Source organism: Heteronotia binoei, chromosome 15 (assembly GCF_032191835.1).
Source record: "Heteronotia binoei isolate CCM8104 ecotype False Entrance Well chromosome 15, APGP_CSIRO_Hbin_v1, whole genome shotgun sequence".
Lineage (NCBI taxonomy): Eukaryota > Metazoa > Chordata > Lepidosauria > Squamata > Gekkonidae > Heteronotia > Heteronotia binoei.
Window position 1 is genome coordinate 15,587,529 of NC_083237.1, and position 16,539 is coordinate 15,604,067.

At 53.5% G+C, this 16,539-nt stretch overlaps 1 protein-coding gene across 1 annotated transcript in view; it reads right to left on the minus strand.

Annotated features, from left to right (window-relative positions):
- Nucleotides 1-9,755, minus strand: part of LOC132583145 (vomeronasal type-2 receptor 26-like) — a gene marked incomplete at its 3' end in the record, with an annotated part of 49,941 nt that extends 40,186 nt beyond the window's left edge. Inside the window, exon 1 of the mRNA XM_060254818.1 lies at nt 9,688-9,755. Within this exon, the coding sequence (XP_060110801.1) occupies nt 9,688-9,755 (68 nt within the window). The remainder of the gene's footprint in view (nt 1-9,687) is intronic.
- Between the last annotated feature and the right edge of the window lie 6,784 nt (nt 9,756-16,539).

A 16,539-nucleotide genomic window follows, 5' to 3' on the forward strand; every position in this document is an offset into this window, starting at 1 on the left:
TGCAGAGCACAAGTGTAGTTGGGAACTGTCAGGTCTTTGGTGCCCCTCCCGGTCCCCCGGCGTCGCCGTTGCCCCACCCGGGCACTCTGGGGCGTTCCCCGGAGGTCTCAGAAACAGGGGGGTGGGCACCGGGTTACTTCACCGCAGGCCCCCGTTCCCTCCTGGCTGTGCTATGGCTCCTGTCCCTCTCTCTCGCGAGGCAGCCTCTTTGCGCATCAGCCAGCTCTCCTCAGCGACCTCCTCCCTCCCTCCTTTTATGCTTCCCGAGCCATCCTCCCCCCTCCCAGGACCTGGCCCTCTCTGGCTCCTCCGCCCTTCAAATCCCCAGACGCCCAGGAGAGGTGCGTCGGGGCCGGGCTGACTGGGCGTGCCTCGGGCGTCCCAGCCCTCAGCGGCGTGCTGCAAGGGAGCGTCTCGTGCTGCGACGAGCTGAATGGCTCTCCCTCTTGCTCTCCGGCGTCTTGCCCCGGCCAGACCTCACGGACTCGAAGCCGGGCTCGCCGTCTGGGAGGCGTCGCTCGGGTGGCTGCTTTCGCCCCGTCAGTTGAGGTGAGGGGTGGGGCCTCCACAGGGGCTTGGAGAGGTGGGGAGGGCTCTTGGGGCGATGCCGGGGGCTTGGAACGGCTGGCAGGCGCCGGGGGGTCTCCTCCGCGCAGTCCCTGCCCGGGCTGGGCGGGACACCCCCCCCCGTGTCCCTTGCTTCTCCGCTTCCTCCTCGAAGACCCGGGAGAGGTAGTCGGCCACGCGGTGGTCGGCCCCGGCTTGATGGTGCACTGTGAAAGAAAAGGGGAGAAGAGACATATACCAGCGAAGGACTCGGTCATTGGAGTCCTTCATCCTCGACATCCACAGCAGGGGGGCGTGGTCCACCACCAACCGGAAAGGGTTGTTGGTGAGGTAGAATTTCAATGCCCCGACGGCCCACTTGACCGCCAGGGCCTCCTTTTCTACGGTGGAGTACGCCCGCTCGGCGGGCAGGAGCTTGCGGCTGATGAATAGGACCGGGCGTTCGTCCCCAGGGCCCCCCTGGAGCAGGGCTGCCCCGATACCGGTCCCCGAAGCATCTGTGTGCAACACAAAGGGCTGGGAGAAGTCCGGGTTTCTCAGCACGGGGTCTCGGGAGAGGCTCGTACGCAGTGCCTCAAACGCTGCGTCTTGGGCTGGCCCCCACTGGAGGACGTTCGGGCACGCCTTCCGCAGGCAGTCCGTCAACGGGGTGGCCACTGCCGCAAAGTTGGGGATAAATTTGCTGTAATAGCCCGCGAATCCCAAGAAGCGCCGTAGCTGCTTCTTGGTGCGCGGGCGGGGCTGCTGCTCCAGGGTGACGACCTTCTCTGGCAGGGGTCGGAGTTGGCCTTTCCCTACCAGGAACCCTAGATATTTTAGCTCCTGGAAGCCGAGGCGGCTTTTCCGCGGGTTAGCGTGGAGCCCGGCGGCCTGCAGGGCGTGGAGTACCTGGCGGAGGTGGAGCAGGTGGGCCTCCCAGGTGGGACTGCACACCACGATGTCGTCGATATAGGCCCGAGCGAAACCCTCGCATTGGGCTAGGGCCTTGTCCACCAGCCGCTGGAATGTGGCCGCAGCCCCATTCAAGCCAAAGGGCATGCGCTTGAATTGGAACAAGCCTTGTGGGGTGGCGAAAGCGGTCTTTTCTCTGTCGGCCGGGTGCATGGGCACCTGCCAATAGCCCTTGGTGAGGTCCAGGGCGGAGAGGTACCGGGCCTCCCCCAGCTGGTCGATTAGGATATCGGCCCGCGGCATCGGGTAGGCATCAAATTTGGCCAGTTTGTTCACTTCCCGATAGTCCACACAGAAGCACACGCTGCCGTCGGGCTTTGGCACCAGGACCACCGGGCTGCGCCACTCACTCTGTGATGGTTCGATGACATCGAGGCGCAGCATCTCCCTTACCTCCCGGGCGATCACGGCCCAGCGCTTCTGTGGGACGGGCCTCCACCGGGCGCGTGCCACCTGGCCTACAGGGGTTACTACCCGGTGCTTGACCAGGGTGGTCAGGCCCGGCTGGTCGGAGAATACCGTCGGGCACTCGGCCAGGACCTTCTGCAGCTCCTGTCGCTGGCTGGGGGTGAGAGCGGCGTCCAACACCGGGCCTCCCCCGGCGCCCCCCGCGGTCGTCCAGGGCAGGGTTCCGTCCGGGAGCTCGCCCGGATCTTCGGCCACGAGCCCCTGCTCCGGCCGCGCCTCCCGCCGCACCCAGGCCTTTAGGCTGTTCACATGGAGGGTCTTCCTTTGGCGAGCACGAGGCCCGCACTGGACCTCGTACGTCAGGGGACCCAGGACTCGGGTGATTTGGAAGGGTCCCCGCCACGGGTCCCCCTGGCTCTGGCCCATCGCTCCCCTGTGGACCAGGACATCGTCTCCCACCTGGAACCCGCGGGCCCTAGCGCCCTTGTCATAACGCCTCTTCTGGACCTCCTGGGCCTGTGCGAGGTTCTCCCGGGCCTCCCGCCGCACGTCTTCTAGGCGTCCCTGCAGCTGCCTGACGTACTCCTCCGGGGCCTCTTCCGGCACTGCTCTGCCTTGCACCCACTGCTCTCCGAGCAGGCCCAGGATGCCCCGGGGTTGCCGCCCGTACAGCAGCTCGAACGGGGAATACCCCAGGGATGCCTGGGGCGTCTCTCGGATGGCAAAGACCAGCGGGTCCACATAGAGGTCCCAGGCAGTGGGGTGGTCGTATGCTGTCTTCCTCAGCATGGCCTTCAGGGTCTGGTTCATCCGCTCCACCAGCCCGTCAGTCTGGGGGTGGTGGACGGAGGTGAAGAGCTGCTTGATGTGCAGCGCCTGGCACACCTGCCGCATGAGGCTCGCCGTGAAGGGTGTGCCTCGGTCTGTGAGTATCTCCCGGGGCAACCCCACATGTGCAAAATAGTGCATCAAGGCCCTGGCCACGCCCGCGCTTTTCATGGTGGGCAGGGGGATAGCCTCCGGGTACCGGGTGGCGTAGTCCATGAGGACCAGGATGTAGCGGGCCCCACGAGGGGTGCGGGGTAGGGGCCCGACAAAGTCCATAGCCACTCGTTCGAACGGGACCCCCACTATGGGCAAGGGGGCTAGGGGGGCTTGCGGCTCGGCCCTAGACGCGAGGCGTTGGCAGATACCGCAGGAGCGACAGTAGGCCTGGACCTCCCGGGCTACGGAAGGCCAGAAGAAGTTGGCTAGCAACCCGGGTCAGAGTACTCTTCACCCCCTGGTGGCCCGCCCATTGGTGGTCGTGGGCGCCCTTCAGGACCTCGGGCCGGTACCTGTGAGGGACCAACAGCTGCTTCCCGGGGCCCAGCCGCCCTTTTACCTCTCTGAACCACACGCCCTCTTCCCGGATGATTCGAGGGAGGCGCCGGCTCCGGCGCTCGTCTACAACCACCCCGTCTCGGACTGCTTCGTGCCGCCGCAGCGCCTCCAATTCTTCGTCTTCGGCCTGAGCCTCCACGAACTGCGGGTCCGCCGGCCACGCCTCTCGGCCACCCGCCACGGGACGTTCTGCGTTGGACGGGCCCTCCCCGGGGTCGCTGTCCTCTGTCTCCCCAGCGGGGGCGGCGTCATCATAACCGGCCCCGGCAGGCTGGCCTGGTTGGCCGGGGTTGGCTGCTTCCACTACGTCGCCAAAACGCGGAGCGTCCCGCCCGAGCAGTATTGGGTAGGGCAGGCTGCTTACTTTGGCGACCGGCACGCTCCAGTAGCGGCCTAAGTATTTCAGTGGGATGGACACCACCGGGCTTCTTTCGATGTGCCCATGGACGCACCGGATGGCGGCGGTGCGGATGACAGGCAGCGGGGCGGGCACCAAGTGGGCTCGTATCATAGACAGCGAGCTGCCGTTGTCGACCATGGCCTGCAGTTGCCGCCCTCCCAAGGACACCGGGATCGTCCGGGGGGGGGCGAGCCCCCGCCTCAGCCGTCTGCCAGGACTCTTCCCAGCTCACGTCGCACTCCATCAGGGGGCACTCGCGTTTGAGATGGCCCCACTGGCCACAGGTGAAGCAGGGCCCTATGTCTCCTGCTGGACGGCGGGCCTCCGGCGGCGGGTGCCCCTCCTTCTCCCCCTCGCGGCCTCCGGGGCGTAGACCAAGTCCGGGTAGCGCCGGGCGTGCTCTGGGCCTCCACCACCCCGGCGTGGCACGGGCCGGCGGCGTCCGCGCCCGGCCCCCCCGGTCTCCGGTCCCGGGCGCCCTCCCGGGTGTCGCTCCTGGGGCGGCCCGTCCGCCGGGTGGGGGCAAGCCCTTCCCTGGCTTGCCGCCCTCTGCGCGGAAGGGCAGGCCGCGGTGGTCGGCGGCCTGAAAGTTCTCCCACAGCTCCTGGACCTCGCTGAGACGGGTTGGCTTCCAGCAGGCCACCCAATGGCGGGTACGCGGCGGCAGCACCTGCAGCAGCTGCTCCACTACCACCAGCTCCACGATGCGCCGCCCGTCGCTGGTGGTGGGGTTGAGCCACCGGGTGGCGGCATCCTTGAGGGTCGCTATTGCTGAGCGTGGTCGCGTCTCCCCCGTAGGCAGCCAGGAACGCAGCTTCTGGCGGTGGGCCTCAGGCGTGATCTCCAGGCGGTCCAGGATGGCTGCCTTGAGCGCTGTATAGTCCGCCGCCTGAGCCCGCTCCAGGGCCTTCATGGCAGCTTGGGCCTCCCCGGTCAGGTAGGGTCCCAAAATAAAGGCCCACTGCTCTCTGGGCCAATGAGCGGCCTCAGCCACTCGCTCCAACGCTTCCAGGTATGCCTCGACATCGTCCTCCGCCCCCAGCTTCGTTAGAGGGGGCCAGGGGCTCCTCCCGGCGCCGAATGGTGTTGGCCCCGCCGGCTCCGGGCGGGCGAGGAGCGCCTGGTGAAGATCCCGCAAAAGGGTGGCTTGGGCCGCCGTCTGCTGCTGGGTGACCTCCCGTAGGAGCTGCGCCTGGTGGTCTGCGAGCCACTGCCCAAACTGGGCCAAATCCACGGGGGCGGGGTTAGTGTCCATGGCGGCGGTCCGCCCCACGTGTATCACGGAGTCCTCACTTGACTCGTCCGTCGACGACTCGCTGGACTCCGGCTCAATGGTTGGGGTCGCCACTCGGCTTGAGTGCCACCCGGGCGGGGCCGGAATATGGGGGCGTGGTCGTCCTAGGCTCGGGAGAGTGCCCGCATTCTCCACCACGTTGTCAGGTCTTTGGTGCCCCTCCCGGTCCCCCGGCGTCGCCGTTGCCCCACCCGGGCACTCTGGGGCGTTCCCCGGAGGTCTCAGAAACAGGGGGGTGGGCACCGGGTTACTTCACCGCAGGCCCCCGTTCCCTCCTGGCTGTGCTATGGCTCCTGTCCCTCTCTCTCGCGAGGCAGCCTCTTTGCGCATCAGCCAGCTCTCCTCAGCGACCTCCTCCCTCCCTCCTTTTATGCTTCCCGAGCCATCCTCCCCCCTCCCAGGACCTGCCCCTCTCTGGCTCCTCCCCCCTTCAAATCCCCAGACGCCCAGGAGAGGTGCGTCGGGGCCGGGCTGACTGGGCGTGCCTCGGGCGTCCCAGCCCTCAGCGGCGTGCTGCAAGGGAGCGTCTCGTGCTGCGACTAGCTGAATGGCTCTCCCTCTTGCTCTCCGGCGTCTTGCCCCGGCCAGACCTCACGGACTCGAAGCCGGGCTCGCCGTCTGGGAGGCGTCGCTCGGGTGGCTGCTTTCGCCCCGTCAGTCGAGGTGAGGGGTGGGGCCTCCACAGGGGCTTGGAGAGGTGGGGAGGGCTCTTGCGGCGATGCCGGGGGCTTGGAACGGCTGGCAGGCGCCGGGGGGTCTCCTCCGCGCAGTCCCTGCCCGGGCTGGGCGGGACAGGAACAAATCTATTTCTCATGGAAATCAGCTGCAGTGTGGCATGATAGGTCCACGTGGCGTCCAGATAACTGTCATAGATATGGAATCCTAGGGTGATGTTGGGCAAAACCTGGGGATTTTCATTGATCTCTTTTATAGCAAACTCCAAGGCCAGGATGTGCTGGTAATTCTTAGTCACAACGCTAGAATGAAACATACATTTGAGATGAGAAATACATGATCTTCCAGTTTGCCACGTTAATACCATTAATGACACATCATGTGCATGTTATGTTTTATGGTAGAAGAGCCCCGTGGCGCAGAGTGTTAAAGCTGCAGTACTGCAGTCCTAAGCTCTTCACACGACCTGAATTTGATCCCCAGGAAATGCTGGGTTTTCAGGTAGCTGGCTTGAGGTTGACTCAGACTTCCATCCTTCTGAGGTCAGTAAAATGAGTACCCAGCTTGCTGGGGGAAATTGTAGATGACTTTGGAAGGCAATGGCAAACCACACCGTAAAAAGTCTGCAGTAAAAACATTGTGAAAGCAACATCACGCCAGAGTTGGAAACGACTGGTGCTTGCACAGGGGACCTTTCCTTTCCTATGTTTTATGGTCAGAATGTTTCCTGCTGAAAGCCTGGATAAGAGTGCTGATCATTCTCCACAAAGGCTAGGCTGGTGTGCCCTCTGAGTCAGATGGATCCAAATTGGATCCTCAGATCCTTAGGGGACTTCAAAATACCAAAGGTGATTAGACTGAGTCCCAGAATACTGTTCTGGAAGCTGCTATTGACAGGATCACTCTTGACTGTCTTTGAGATCTCCAAGTCCTTAATGCAGCAGAGAGGTAGGACACCAGCAGCCAGTGGGCAGATGCCTAGAATGCTGATGGCAGAATCTGGGAGAATAGTTGCATTATCAGGCTGTAATGTACTCGGGGACGAGACTTGTTGAAAGCAACATGCTTTATTTACTGGTACATCACAACAAGACGGGGCAACGTGGGCCGGGACCCGCTTTATATACACTCTACTCGGAACGGCCCCTTAGCTGCCCCAGACCTATCCTGGCCTGTCAAACTTCCCGCCACTGGTCCTGATTGGCAGGTCGCTTTCACGCACTGTGTCTAGTGACCAGGGGATTTCCCCTGGTCACCTCTATTGCGTGTCGCGCGGTGCTTAACTGAAGCACGATACACTACACAGGCCTATGTCATGACAGTGATAGAAAAGATCACAGGTTGATATCAAAGCTATGGAAGCTCCTAAATGCATTGCTGCAGTTGCTGTGCTATTCAAAGTAACGTGGAATGAGGAAAACCACAAGAAACCCCTAACAGTCAATTTCTTACATGAAATCCTTAAGCAGTTCCTGAGAAGGCTGTTCATTGAAAGTCTTTGGACTGGAGATGAAGAAAGTCTGAGAAGCAATGCCTCCCAAGATGAGATCTCCTGGCTTATAATACTTGTGAACAGTAGCTGGAGGATCCTGGACCCTACATTTATTTACCTGAGCCCTGCATAGTGGCACAAATTGCAACAAGACCATAATGGCTGCCATGCTAAGTGTCAGCATTGTCTCAGTCCGCAGGTTCCTAACAGATTCCCTCGTATGCAGCACCGTTGTGATAGTCTTTGTTATGATAATGACCTTTCATGAATGGACAATGCCCTGACTAATAGTTTGATTCCTATAGAAATTGACGTATTGGAAATGACTGCTATATTTATAACCATCCACCACATTGTTTGCTAGTGGCCAGCAGAGCTCCGCATGGCATTTTGCAAGCAGAAGTTTTAATTACAGTTCTTTTGCTAATTGCAGGGGAGATGGAATGATGGTGTTTGTTCTCTGAGGCATTTTTAAAGTTTGTGCAATTTTCTTGGCTGAGTATTGGATTGGATCTAGCCATCTTTTCTGCAAGTGGAAAACAAAGGAAGGGGTTCCTTTTGACTACTCCAATCTATGCTGGAGGTTATGGGGTATGCATGGACAAAAACATTGTTGGACACGGGCTGTAACAGTGAGGGTTACTGGGCCAGGCTGAGTGAAAATCTGGTTGGATCCAATCCTGTATCTCTCTATTAATTTAGTAGAAATAATCCTTAGCAACAATTCATGTATTGCACTGTTGCTCTATTGCAATATATTGCAGTCTGCTGCTGCCTTTTCTGCATTCCACAGGTCAAGCACTTGCCATTAATTATGGGAAGACAATCCTCAGAGAAGGATTACTTGGGTGAATGTGCCCTTAGATTGTATTGATGGACAGACTGGGTTTGTGAAATTTAGGTTATTTATAGTCTGCCTTTTTTGCTGTAGCTCAAGGTAGATTACATAGTGTAAATCAAGTATAGGATGAGACACTTGATGAACAGTGCTGTAAGGTTTGGACAACAGAAATCTGCAAACAAACAACAAGCTAAAACAGAGCTGAAGCAAACCTGAGGCAAAGTATAAGTATTTACCCTTGACCCTTAAATGGTGTAGAAACTACCTGTCTTGAGCATAAGTGCAATGATAGGAATACAACGCAACTTTCTGAACCAATTCATTTACTACATTCCCATTTCCCTGTGCAAGAAAGCCCTCTTGAATTATTCCATTTTGCATAGTTTGCAGAAGACAAGGACAGTGGAAGCCTCCCTATGACTTAGGAATTGTGTTATAGATGAATGTGACTTCTGGAGAACCTTGTTTATCAGTCTGGATGCCTTGGGGAAGGTTGGCATTGAAGTATTATAGACAGACAGATGATGAAAGATGATAGGCAGATGATATAGGTGATAAAGAAAGAAAGAAAGAAAGAAAGAAAGAAAGAAAGAAAGAAAGAAAGAAAGAAAGAAAGAAAGAAAGAAAGAAAGAAAGAAAGAAAGAAAGAAAGAAAGAAAGATGACAGATAGATGGCAGACAGAGATTAGATAGATGATGATGACGATGTTGATGATGATGGACAGATGATAGATAGATAGATAGATAGATAGATAGATAGATAGATAGATAGATAGATAGATAGATAGATAGATAGATAGATAGATAGGTAGGTAGGTAGGTAGGTAGGTAGGTAGGTAGGTAGAGAGAGAGAGAGAGAGAGAGAGAGAGATAAACCCTCAAGTTCTAATATTTTGGGTGGAGAAAAAATATTCTCTGTCAACTCTCTCTACTATAATTTTATAAACTTCCATCATGTCCACCTCCTTAGTTGTTTCTTTTCTAATCTGAAAATTCCCAGCCTCATCAAGCTTTCCTGATAGGGAAGGTGCTCCAACCCCCTAATCATCTTGGTTGCCCTCCTCTGTACTTTTTCCAGCTCTGCAATGTCCTTTCTGCTCTCTGTCTCACCAACTTCAGACTCCATTGGCGTATACTTGATGTTGGATTTTTTTTTTTTGCCCCAATGTGCATCACCTTACTGAACTATGAAAGAAAACAACAACTGAACTATTCTAAGTCATTTGTAGATCACTTGTAAAAGCAAGCAAGCAAACAAACAAAGCAAAAAAGGAGCTTTGAGTACATTTGGAGCCAGCAGACAACAACAACAGCAGCATATTTTAGGACTGCTGCAATGGAAGTTGCTATGTCTTGCATCCAAGTCTGCTTGTACAACATAGCGAACGCTACAGAGGCGACCAGTGGAAACCCACTGGTTCCCGGATGTAGCTCGCTAACATGCTCCGCCAACCAAGATCTGTGGCGGGAAGCTTAACTGGCCAGGATTGGACCTGGCCAGACGGAGGGTTGTTCCGGGGCTTGTATATAATCGGGATACGGCCCGCATTTCGTCCTCTTGTGATGTACTCGCCAGTAAAGTATGTTGCCTTCAACATGTTTTGTCACTCAGTACATTACAGTGGCGACGAGGATGGGATACTAGCCAGGTAACTCTCTAAGTGGACTTCGCTGACCTGGCCGGACACAAGGAAGGCATGCAGTCCAGGGATACTGAAGCTCCCAATGCTGCATCCGCCGCCATGGCGAACCCGAGCGTGACAACGGGCCACCTTGCAGAGTTCGTCCCGGACAACCCTGAAACGTGGGAGACCTACACGGAGCGGGTTGACTGCTACCTAAGAGCGAACCTGATCACGGATGACAGCCGGAAGAGAGATGTGCTTCGGAGTGTCTGCGGGGAGGCCACATTCAAGATCGCAAAGGGTCTCTCGGCCCCTGCGAAGATCACAGAGAAAACGTACGAGGAGATAGTCAGATTCGGGACCGGGCACTTCTTGCCCCAGCCATCCCTCATCACCCATCGATTTCTCTTCCACAGGAGGGATCAAGGGGTGGGAGAGATGGCCGCAGTCTACCTGGCTGCCCTCCACCAAATTGCAGGGAATTGCAGCTTTGACAAGCTGGATGAAGCCCTGAGGGATTGATTTGTTTGGGGCCTCCGAAATGAAAGACTACAGCAAAAGCTTTTTGCGAAAGAGGAGCTCACCCTACAGAGTGCCTTCAACGAAGCCATCGCATTTGAGAGAGCCACCAAAAGATACAATTACGAAAAAATATTGAAACTAATTCGTCATGACTTAACTACTTGGAAAGATCTTCAGATTTCACTTCTGGGCAGAATTGCCACAATCAAGATGAATATTCTCCCGAGAGTCCTGTTTCTGTTTCAGACAATACCAGTCATGATACCCAAAACTTTTTTTCAACAACTTAATACCATGACCAAGACTTTTATCTGGCAGGGCAAGAAGGCTAGAATAAAACTGAAAGTTTTACAAGACAGTAAATTAAGAGGCGGCCTAGCCCTCCCAGATTGGAATTTATACTATAAAGCATGTGGTATGGCATGGTTGAGAGATTGGTGTAAACTGGACAATAAGAGACTGCTGATTATTGAAGGTGCTGGCCTGGGTGAAGGTTGGCACAACTATATGTGGTATCGTGTTCCTGCAAAAACGGGTCATTTTCTTAGACATGAGATAAGAAGATCCTTGTACAAGATTTGGAGTGATATCAAGCTACAATATTCCTATACTCCCAAGTGGATATCACCTATTGAAGCTTTGACTCATCCCAATTTGTATAACTGGGACAGCCCACAGGACTATGCATATTTATTGAATGACAAAAATGAACTGATTGAAGAAGAGATTAGTAAGTTAAGTTGGTGGCTCCAATGCCAACTGAGATCAAGATTCCGGGCTGATAAAGAAAAAGGCTTTGGGAACACACAAATTGAGCTAGATTTGATTATAGAATCCAAGCAGAAGATGATCTCCAAGGTGTACGATTGGTTGCTACAAATTAAGATGAGTGATGAAGTGGTGAAGGAAGCATGGATTCGTTGGCTCAAAGATTTTGGTTATAATATAGATTTAGAGGAATGGGAGAAATTATGGAAACAGAATTTAAAGCTGATAAGACCAGCAGATCTTAAAGAAAACTTATACAAAATGGTATATAGGTGGTATCTTACACCTAATAGATTGGCAAAAATTTACCCTACATATTCTAACAAGTGTTGGAAATGTCGAGAAGTTAAAGGTTCTTTATTTCATATATGGTGGCAATGCAAGTCAGCAAGAAAGTACTGGACGCAAATTAACATCTGGACTCAAAAAATTTTGGAAACACAAATTACCCATGTGCCGGAACTATATCTTCTAAACATCTGTAGACAGAAAGCTGAAGTTGTTAATGTATATCATCACAATTGCCAGAATACTATACGCTAGGTATTGGAAAGGTGAGAAAACCCCGAACAGAGAAGAGTTTATAAATAAATTATTAGAAACCGCTGAGGCCGACCTAATGTCTACAAGACTAAGAAATGGTAATGTACAGAAGTGTCAGGAGGAATGGGACCCTGTGTACAAATGGGCTAAAAGTAAAGGATTTGACATGGAGTAATTATATTGAAACATGACACAATTATTGTCTAATGAAAAGGTCAATGCTTAGTTTTTAAAGTTGCTTTATGTAAAGTACAGTTGAAATAATTGTGAAATTATAACTAGAAAATTTTTTATCTTACCGAAACCTCTCCTCCCCCCAGTGTGCTTGGTTGGGTAAGGGGGATGGATGCATGTATTTTGTTTGTGGCCTAGTTTCTCACTAGGCTATGTGCTATTCGTTATGTGTTGCTTTTTGGTGTATATTCTTTTTCTTTTCTTCTGTCTATGTATCGTTCTTTTTTACTTCAAATAAAAGTAAAATTTTTCCAAAAAAAAAAAAAGATACAAAACCCATGAGCAGAAGCCGTCCACCAGGAAGAAAAAGCACCGGGCAACCCAGAGGAGGAGGATGCAAACCAGCTCCGTCGCCAACTAGGAACGGGCGCAAGAGAACCCACGAGACCACGAGCGATGGAGAGACCAGCCAACACCAATTGCGCCAGCTGTGGGGATCCATACGAGAGAAGGGACTGCCCCTATGGGAACATGGACTGCAAGAACTGTGGGAGAGTGGGCCACATAGCGTGGGCTTGCTGGGCCAAGGTTAACCGCAGGCAGCAGTCCACCAACCACGACTTGATGGTGGCATACTCAACTGCATCAACGAGCCTGCATGTAATGAACTTACCCCTCAGCACCCCCGACGAGGTCAGGGTGTCGGTCTCAATCGAGGGCCCTCCATGCCTAATGGAGCTGGACTCAAGCTCCTCCATCTCCATAATCTCGGAGGAGTCGCTTAAAGAACTTTGCCCTAGGGGCCGTCTCAGGCTGCGTCCGGCCGATTTCATATTGCGGGACTTCCAAAAAACCCTGTATAGGTTTTGGGTTGGGCCACGGTAATGGTAGAGTATAAGTGTTTCAAGGGCAAGCTGGAAATAATAGTTGTCAAACACCAGCTCACCACTTTACTTGGCCTGGTTTCGACCGTTGGGAATTCAAATAGTGGGGGTGCAGCAAATGCAGAATTTTGAGCATGTGTTCCGGGATTCCTGGAATTGTTTGATGGGTCCCTGGGGGATTACAAGGGTCCTCCCATCACCTTACCCCTCGATCCCCACATGAGACCGATAAGGCTCAACGCCAGGTGGGTTCTGTTCGCTCTTAAACCTAAAACAGAAGCGGAGCTGGACCGCCTCATGGCTCAGGGGGTGCTAGAACCGGTGTCCTACACGGCATGGGAAACACCTATAGGCACCCCAGTGAAGCCGAATGGGGATGTGCGCATATGCGCCGATTTCAAGTGCACCATAAACAAGGCACTGCAAGACAACCCATACCCCATTCTGGTAGTCAGCCACATACTGGCAGCCCTAGCACGCTCTAAGATTTTTGGGAAACTGGACATGGCACAGGCATACCAGCAACTCCTGGTGGATGCCGAGACGGCTGAAACCCAAACCATTGTGACTCACAGGGGAGCTTTTCGGGTGCGACAGTTACAATTTTTGGTCAGTGTGGCTCTGGGGATTTTTCAGAGCAAATGGATTCTCTCCTAAAAGGGATCCCCGGAGTGTAAACATTTTTTGACGATGTTCTGATCACCACCCCGGATGCTGAGGAGTTCAGCAGCCATCTGCGTGAGGTACTCCACTGTTTCCAGGCAGCGGGACTTAAAGTCAAGCAGGAAAAGTGTTCACTCGGAGTGTCTAGGGTTGAGTTCTTGGGGTTTGCAGTAGACACCGCGGGAATCCACCCGACGGCCGACGACACAAAGGCAATTGTCCACACCCCGGCCCCCACGTGCAAGGAGGAGCTACAAAGTTTCTTAGGATTATTGGATTTTTACCATTCATCTTTGCCCCACAAAGCAGCCTTTGCGGAACCACTTTATAGGCTCCTGGATAAAAACGTCCCATGGGTCTGGAGAAAGCAGCAGGCCGCCGCATTTCAGGCAGTCAAGGGCCTCCTAGTTTCTAACGATGTGCTCCACCACTTTGACGAATCCCTCCCAGTGATTCTGGTGTGCGATGCCTCCCCACACGGGGTAGGCGCTTTCCTGGGGCACCAACTCCCGGATAAGAGGGATGATCCTGTGGCCTATTATTCGACGACCCTGACCCCTGCCAAGCACAACTATGCCCAGATTGACAAAGTGGCCTTAGCAATAGTGTCGAGGGTGCATAAATTTAATGACTACCTGTACAATAGGGATTTCACGATCGCCACGGACCATAAGCCGCTCCTGGGACTCTTTGCCCCAGACCACCAGACGTCACAAATTCTGTCGCAGCACGTCCTGCGGTGGAATTAGTTCCTAAATTCATACACATATGCCCTGGGACACGCTGACGCCCTCAGCCGCCTGCCGCTGCCCTCTATGGACTCGGACCCAGCCCCAGTCCACCATGTGATGCTTACAAAGATGCTACCGGAGAGGCTCCTCCACACCGCCGAGGTAGCAAAGGCTGCAGAATTCAGGGCCTTCTCATCAAGCAGGAAAGAACTGTCCACACACAAGGCGTGCCTTCTCTGGGGAAGCAGGGTGGTGGTTCCCCCCCCCCCCCATTGCGGAAACAAGTGCTGGAAGCCCTACACAAAACACATCCGGGAATAGTGCGGATGAAGGCCCTGGCACGCAGCTAAGTATGGTGGCCAGGAATGGACAAAGAGATTGAGGGGTGAGTTTGAAGGTGCCAACCTGGCCAAGAGTCTCGACCTAATCCGCCCAGTGCCCCTGTCCACTGCTGGGAGTCCAATAAGAGGCCATGGTCCAGGTTACACCTAGACTTTGCAGGGCAATACCAGGGCCAAATATTCCTTATTCTTGTAGATGCCTACACCAAGTGGTTGGAAGTTATTCCTGTAGCTTCAACCTCCACAGCGGCGGTGGTCAGAGCCTTGCATAGGGACTTTTGCGTGCATGGGATTCCAGATACCCTCGTCACGGACAACGAGACAGCTTTCACCTCCCGGGAATTTCGGGAGTTCTTGAATAGATACTTAATACAGCACATCCGGTCCGCCCCCTTCCATCCGGCCACCAACAGCCAAGCACAGCGCATGGTGCGCACCATGAAAGAGGCCCTGGGGCACATTGTACAGGGAGATTGGGACCATCGCCTGGCAGCTTTCCTATTTGATAACCAAATCACCCCCAACCCCGTCACAGGGTTGAGCCCGGCCAAGTTGAAATGAAAATGCTTGAATAAATTTATTTTTATTCATTATTTATTCCTATGCTGGTAAAACTGTCTGGTTGCCCATACCCCAAGAACCCAGGCAGCCCTGTTGCCTCTGCTAGCGAGCAAGGCTCCCCAGGAAACTGAAGACGGCTTGCAAGGGCACCACCACAGCCACTGCAGGGACATGACGTAGGAACTAAAAGGATGGGAAACCCGCCACCCACCAAGGTGACACAGCTGAAAGATCCAGGGGACCTCCCCCAAACTCTTCCACAGAGGCTTCAGAACCTTGTCCGACTTGCTCCACTACCACGTGGGACCCTTTGAGGGCAAGTTGCACAGCTCCTGTCCACCCCAGAACTCCTGCTGGATCAGAATGGTCAGGAATGGCAGCAGCTACCAGTCCTAGCCAGCCAGTCACCCCACCCTCATGGTTTCATCCAAGTGAATAGGAGGTGAGGAATTGTTGGCAGCTGCATAATGGCTACCACCAATTTTTAATTTATCATTTATTTGACAGAAGGTATACCCTGCCTTTCTGCCCTTGGAAGGGCCAAAAAGGTGCCTAACGAATTAAGATGTACATAACAATATCTCATCTTAAAATTACAACAACAACAACATTAAAACAATGAAAACTGAGCAAAAATACAGTTTTAAAAATGACACTGGGTCAGTTCCAGCCATGTTTCATTGTTCTGGTGCGTCAAAGATGAAATCCTTCATCATTTTCATAATCCATTATAAACATTGTGTGTTCTTATCTGAACTTTTAAGTATAGGTTTCCTAGAAAGGTGTGGTGAATCTCATGGTGAACATGTTTGGAAGATGAACATGCTGTTTTCAACAGCTGCAAACACTTGTGAGCACAAACTCAGATCTCTCCACACAGCAGGTGAAATCTTGAAGGTTCCTTTCCCTACTAGGCAAGTGGACATGACCCAGCAGCTGACCCCACACGACTGAGCCTTAGTTCTCCTAAGTAGAGTCTGCTGGAGGGAGGAAAGGGAAAGCTGAAGGCAGGGATGCAGAAAAGGTAATCTGGTGATTGGGCGGGCAGGAGAGAACGGAACAGGAAAACAGGAGAAGCTATTGGGTTTTTTTTTTTTACAAAAGGGTATTTTCACTGTTTTTTCCCCACCCAAGTTTGTATGCAGTTAACTTTAAACCAGCCTGTGAGATTCAAACGTCACATCTTGGACCAATCAGGTCCCTGGGAAAGTGTGATCCTCTGTCCAGCTATGGGACTTGTCCCCATAAAAAGACCATCCCAGGTCAGTGAAAAGTGTACCAGGTTGCCCACTACCTGAATACACTCACAACTGTGTTGCAGGCTCCCCCCTCAATTCTTTTCATTTCAACATGAAACACACAGTTGTGGGCAATGTGCGTTTTGCTGCAATTGGGATGAAGAGCCAGGTCTCTTTTGGGCCGAGCAGCAATTTTCTGGGTTCCTTTTTGGATTCAAGAAGCAATTTTATAAGTCCATCCCCCCCCCCCCCGGGTCTCTCTCTTTCTCTTAACCTGCTCATGTATACCAGCCTTAAACTGGAAAGCAGCTTGAGACATCAATGAATGGGAGGAGCTATCCAAATAACCCTCTAACGTTGGTATGGTTGAGAGGTTGTGATTGATCCAATGTCAGCCAGGATGCTTTTGTGACAATGGTGGTGGTGGTGGGGTGAGACTTAGATCTTCTTAATCCTAGCCTAACATTCAAAACACTAT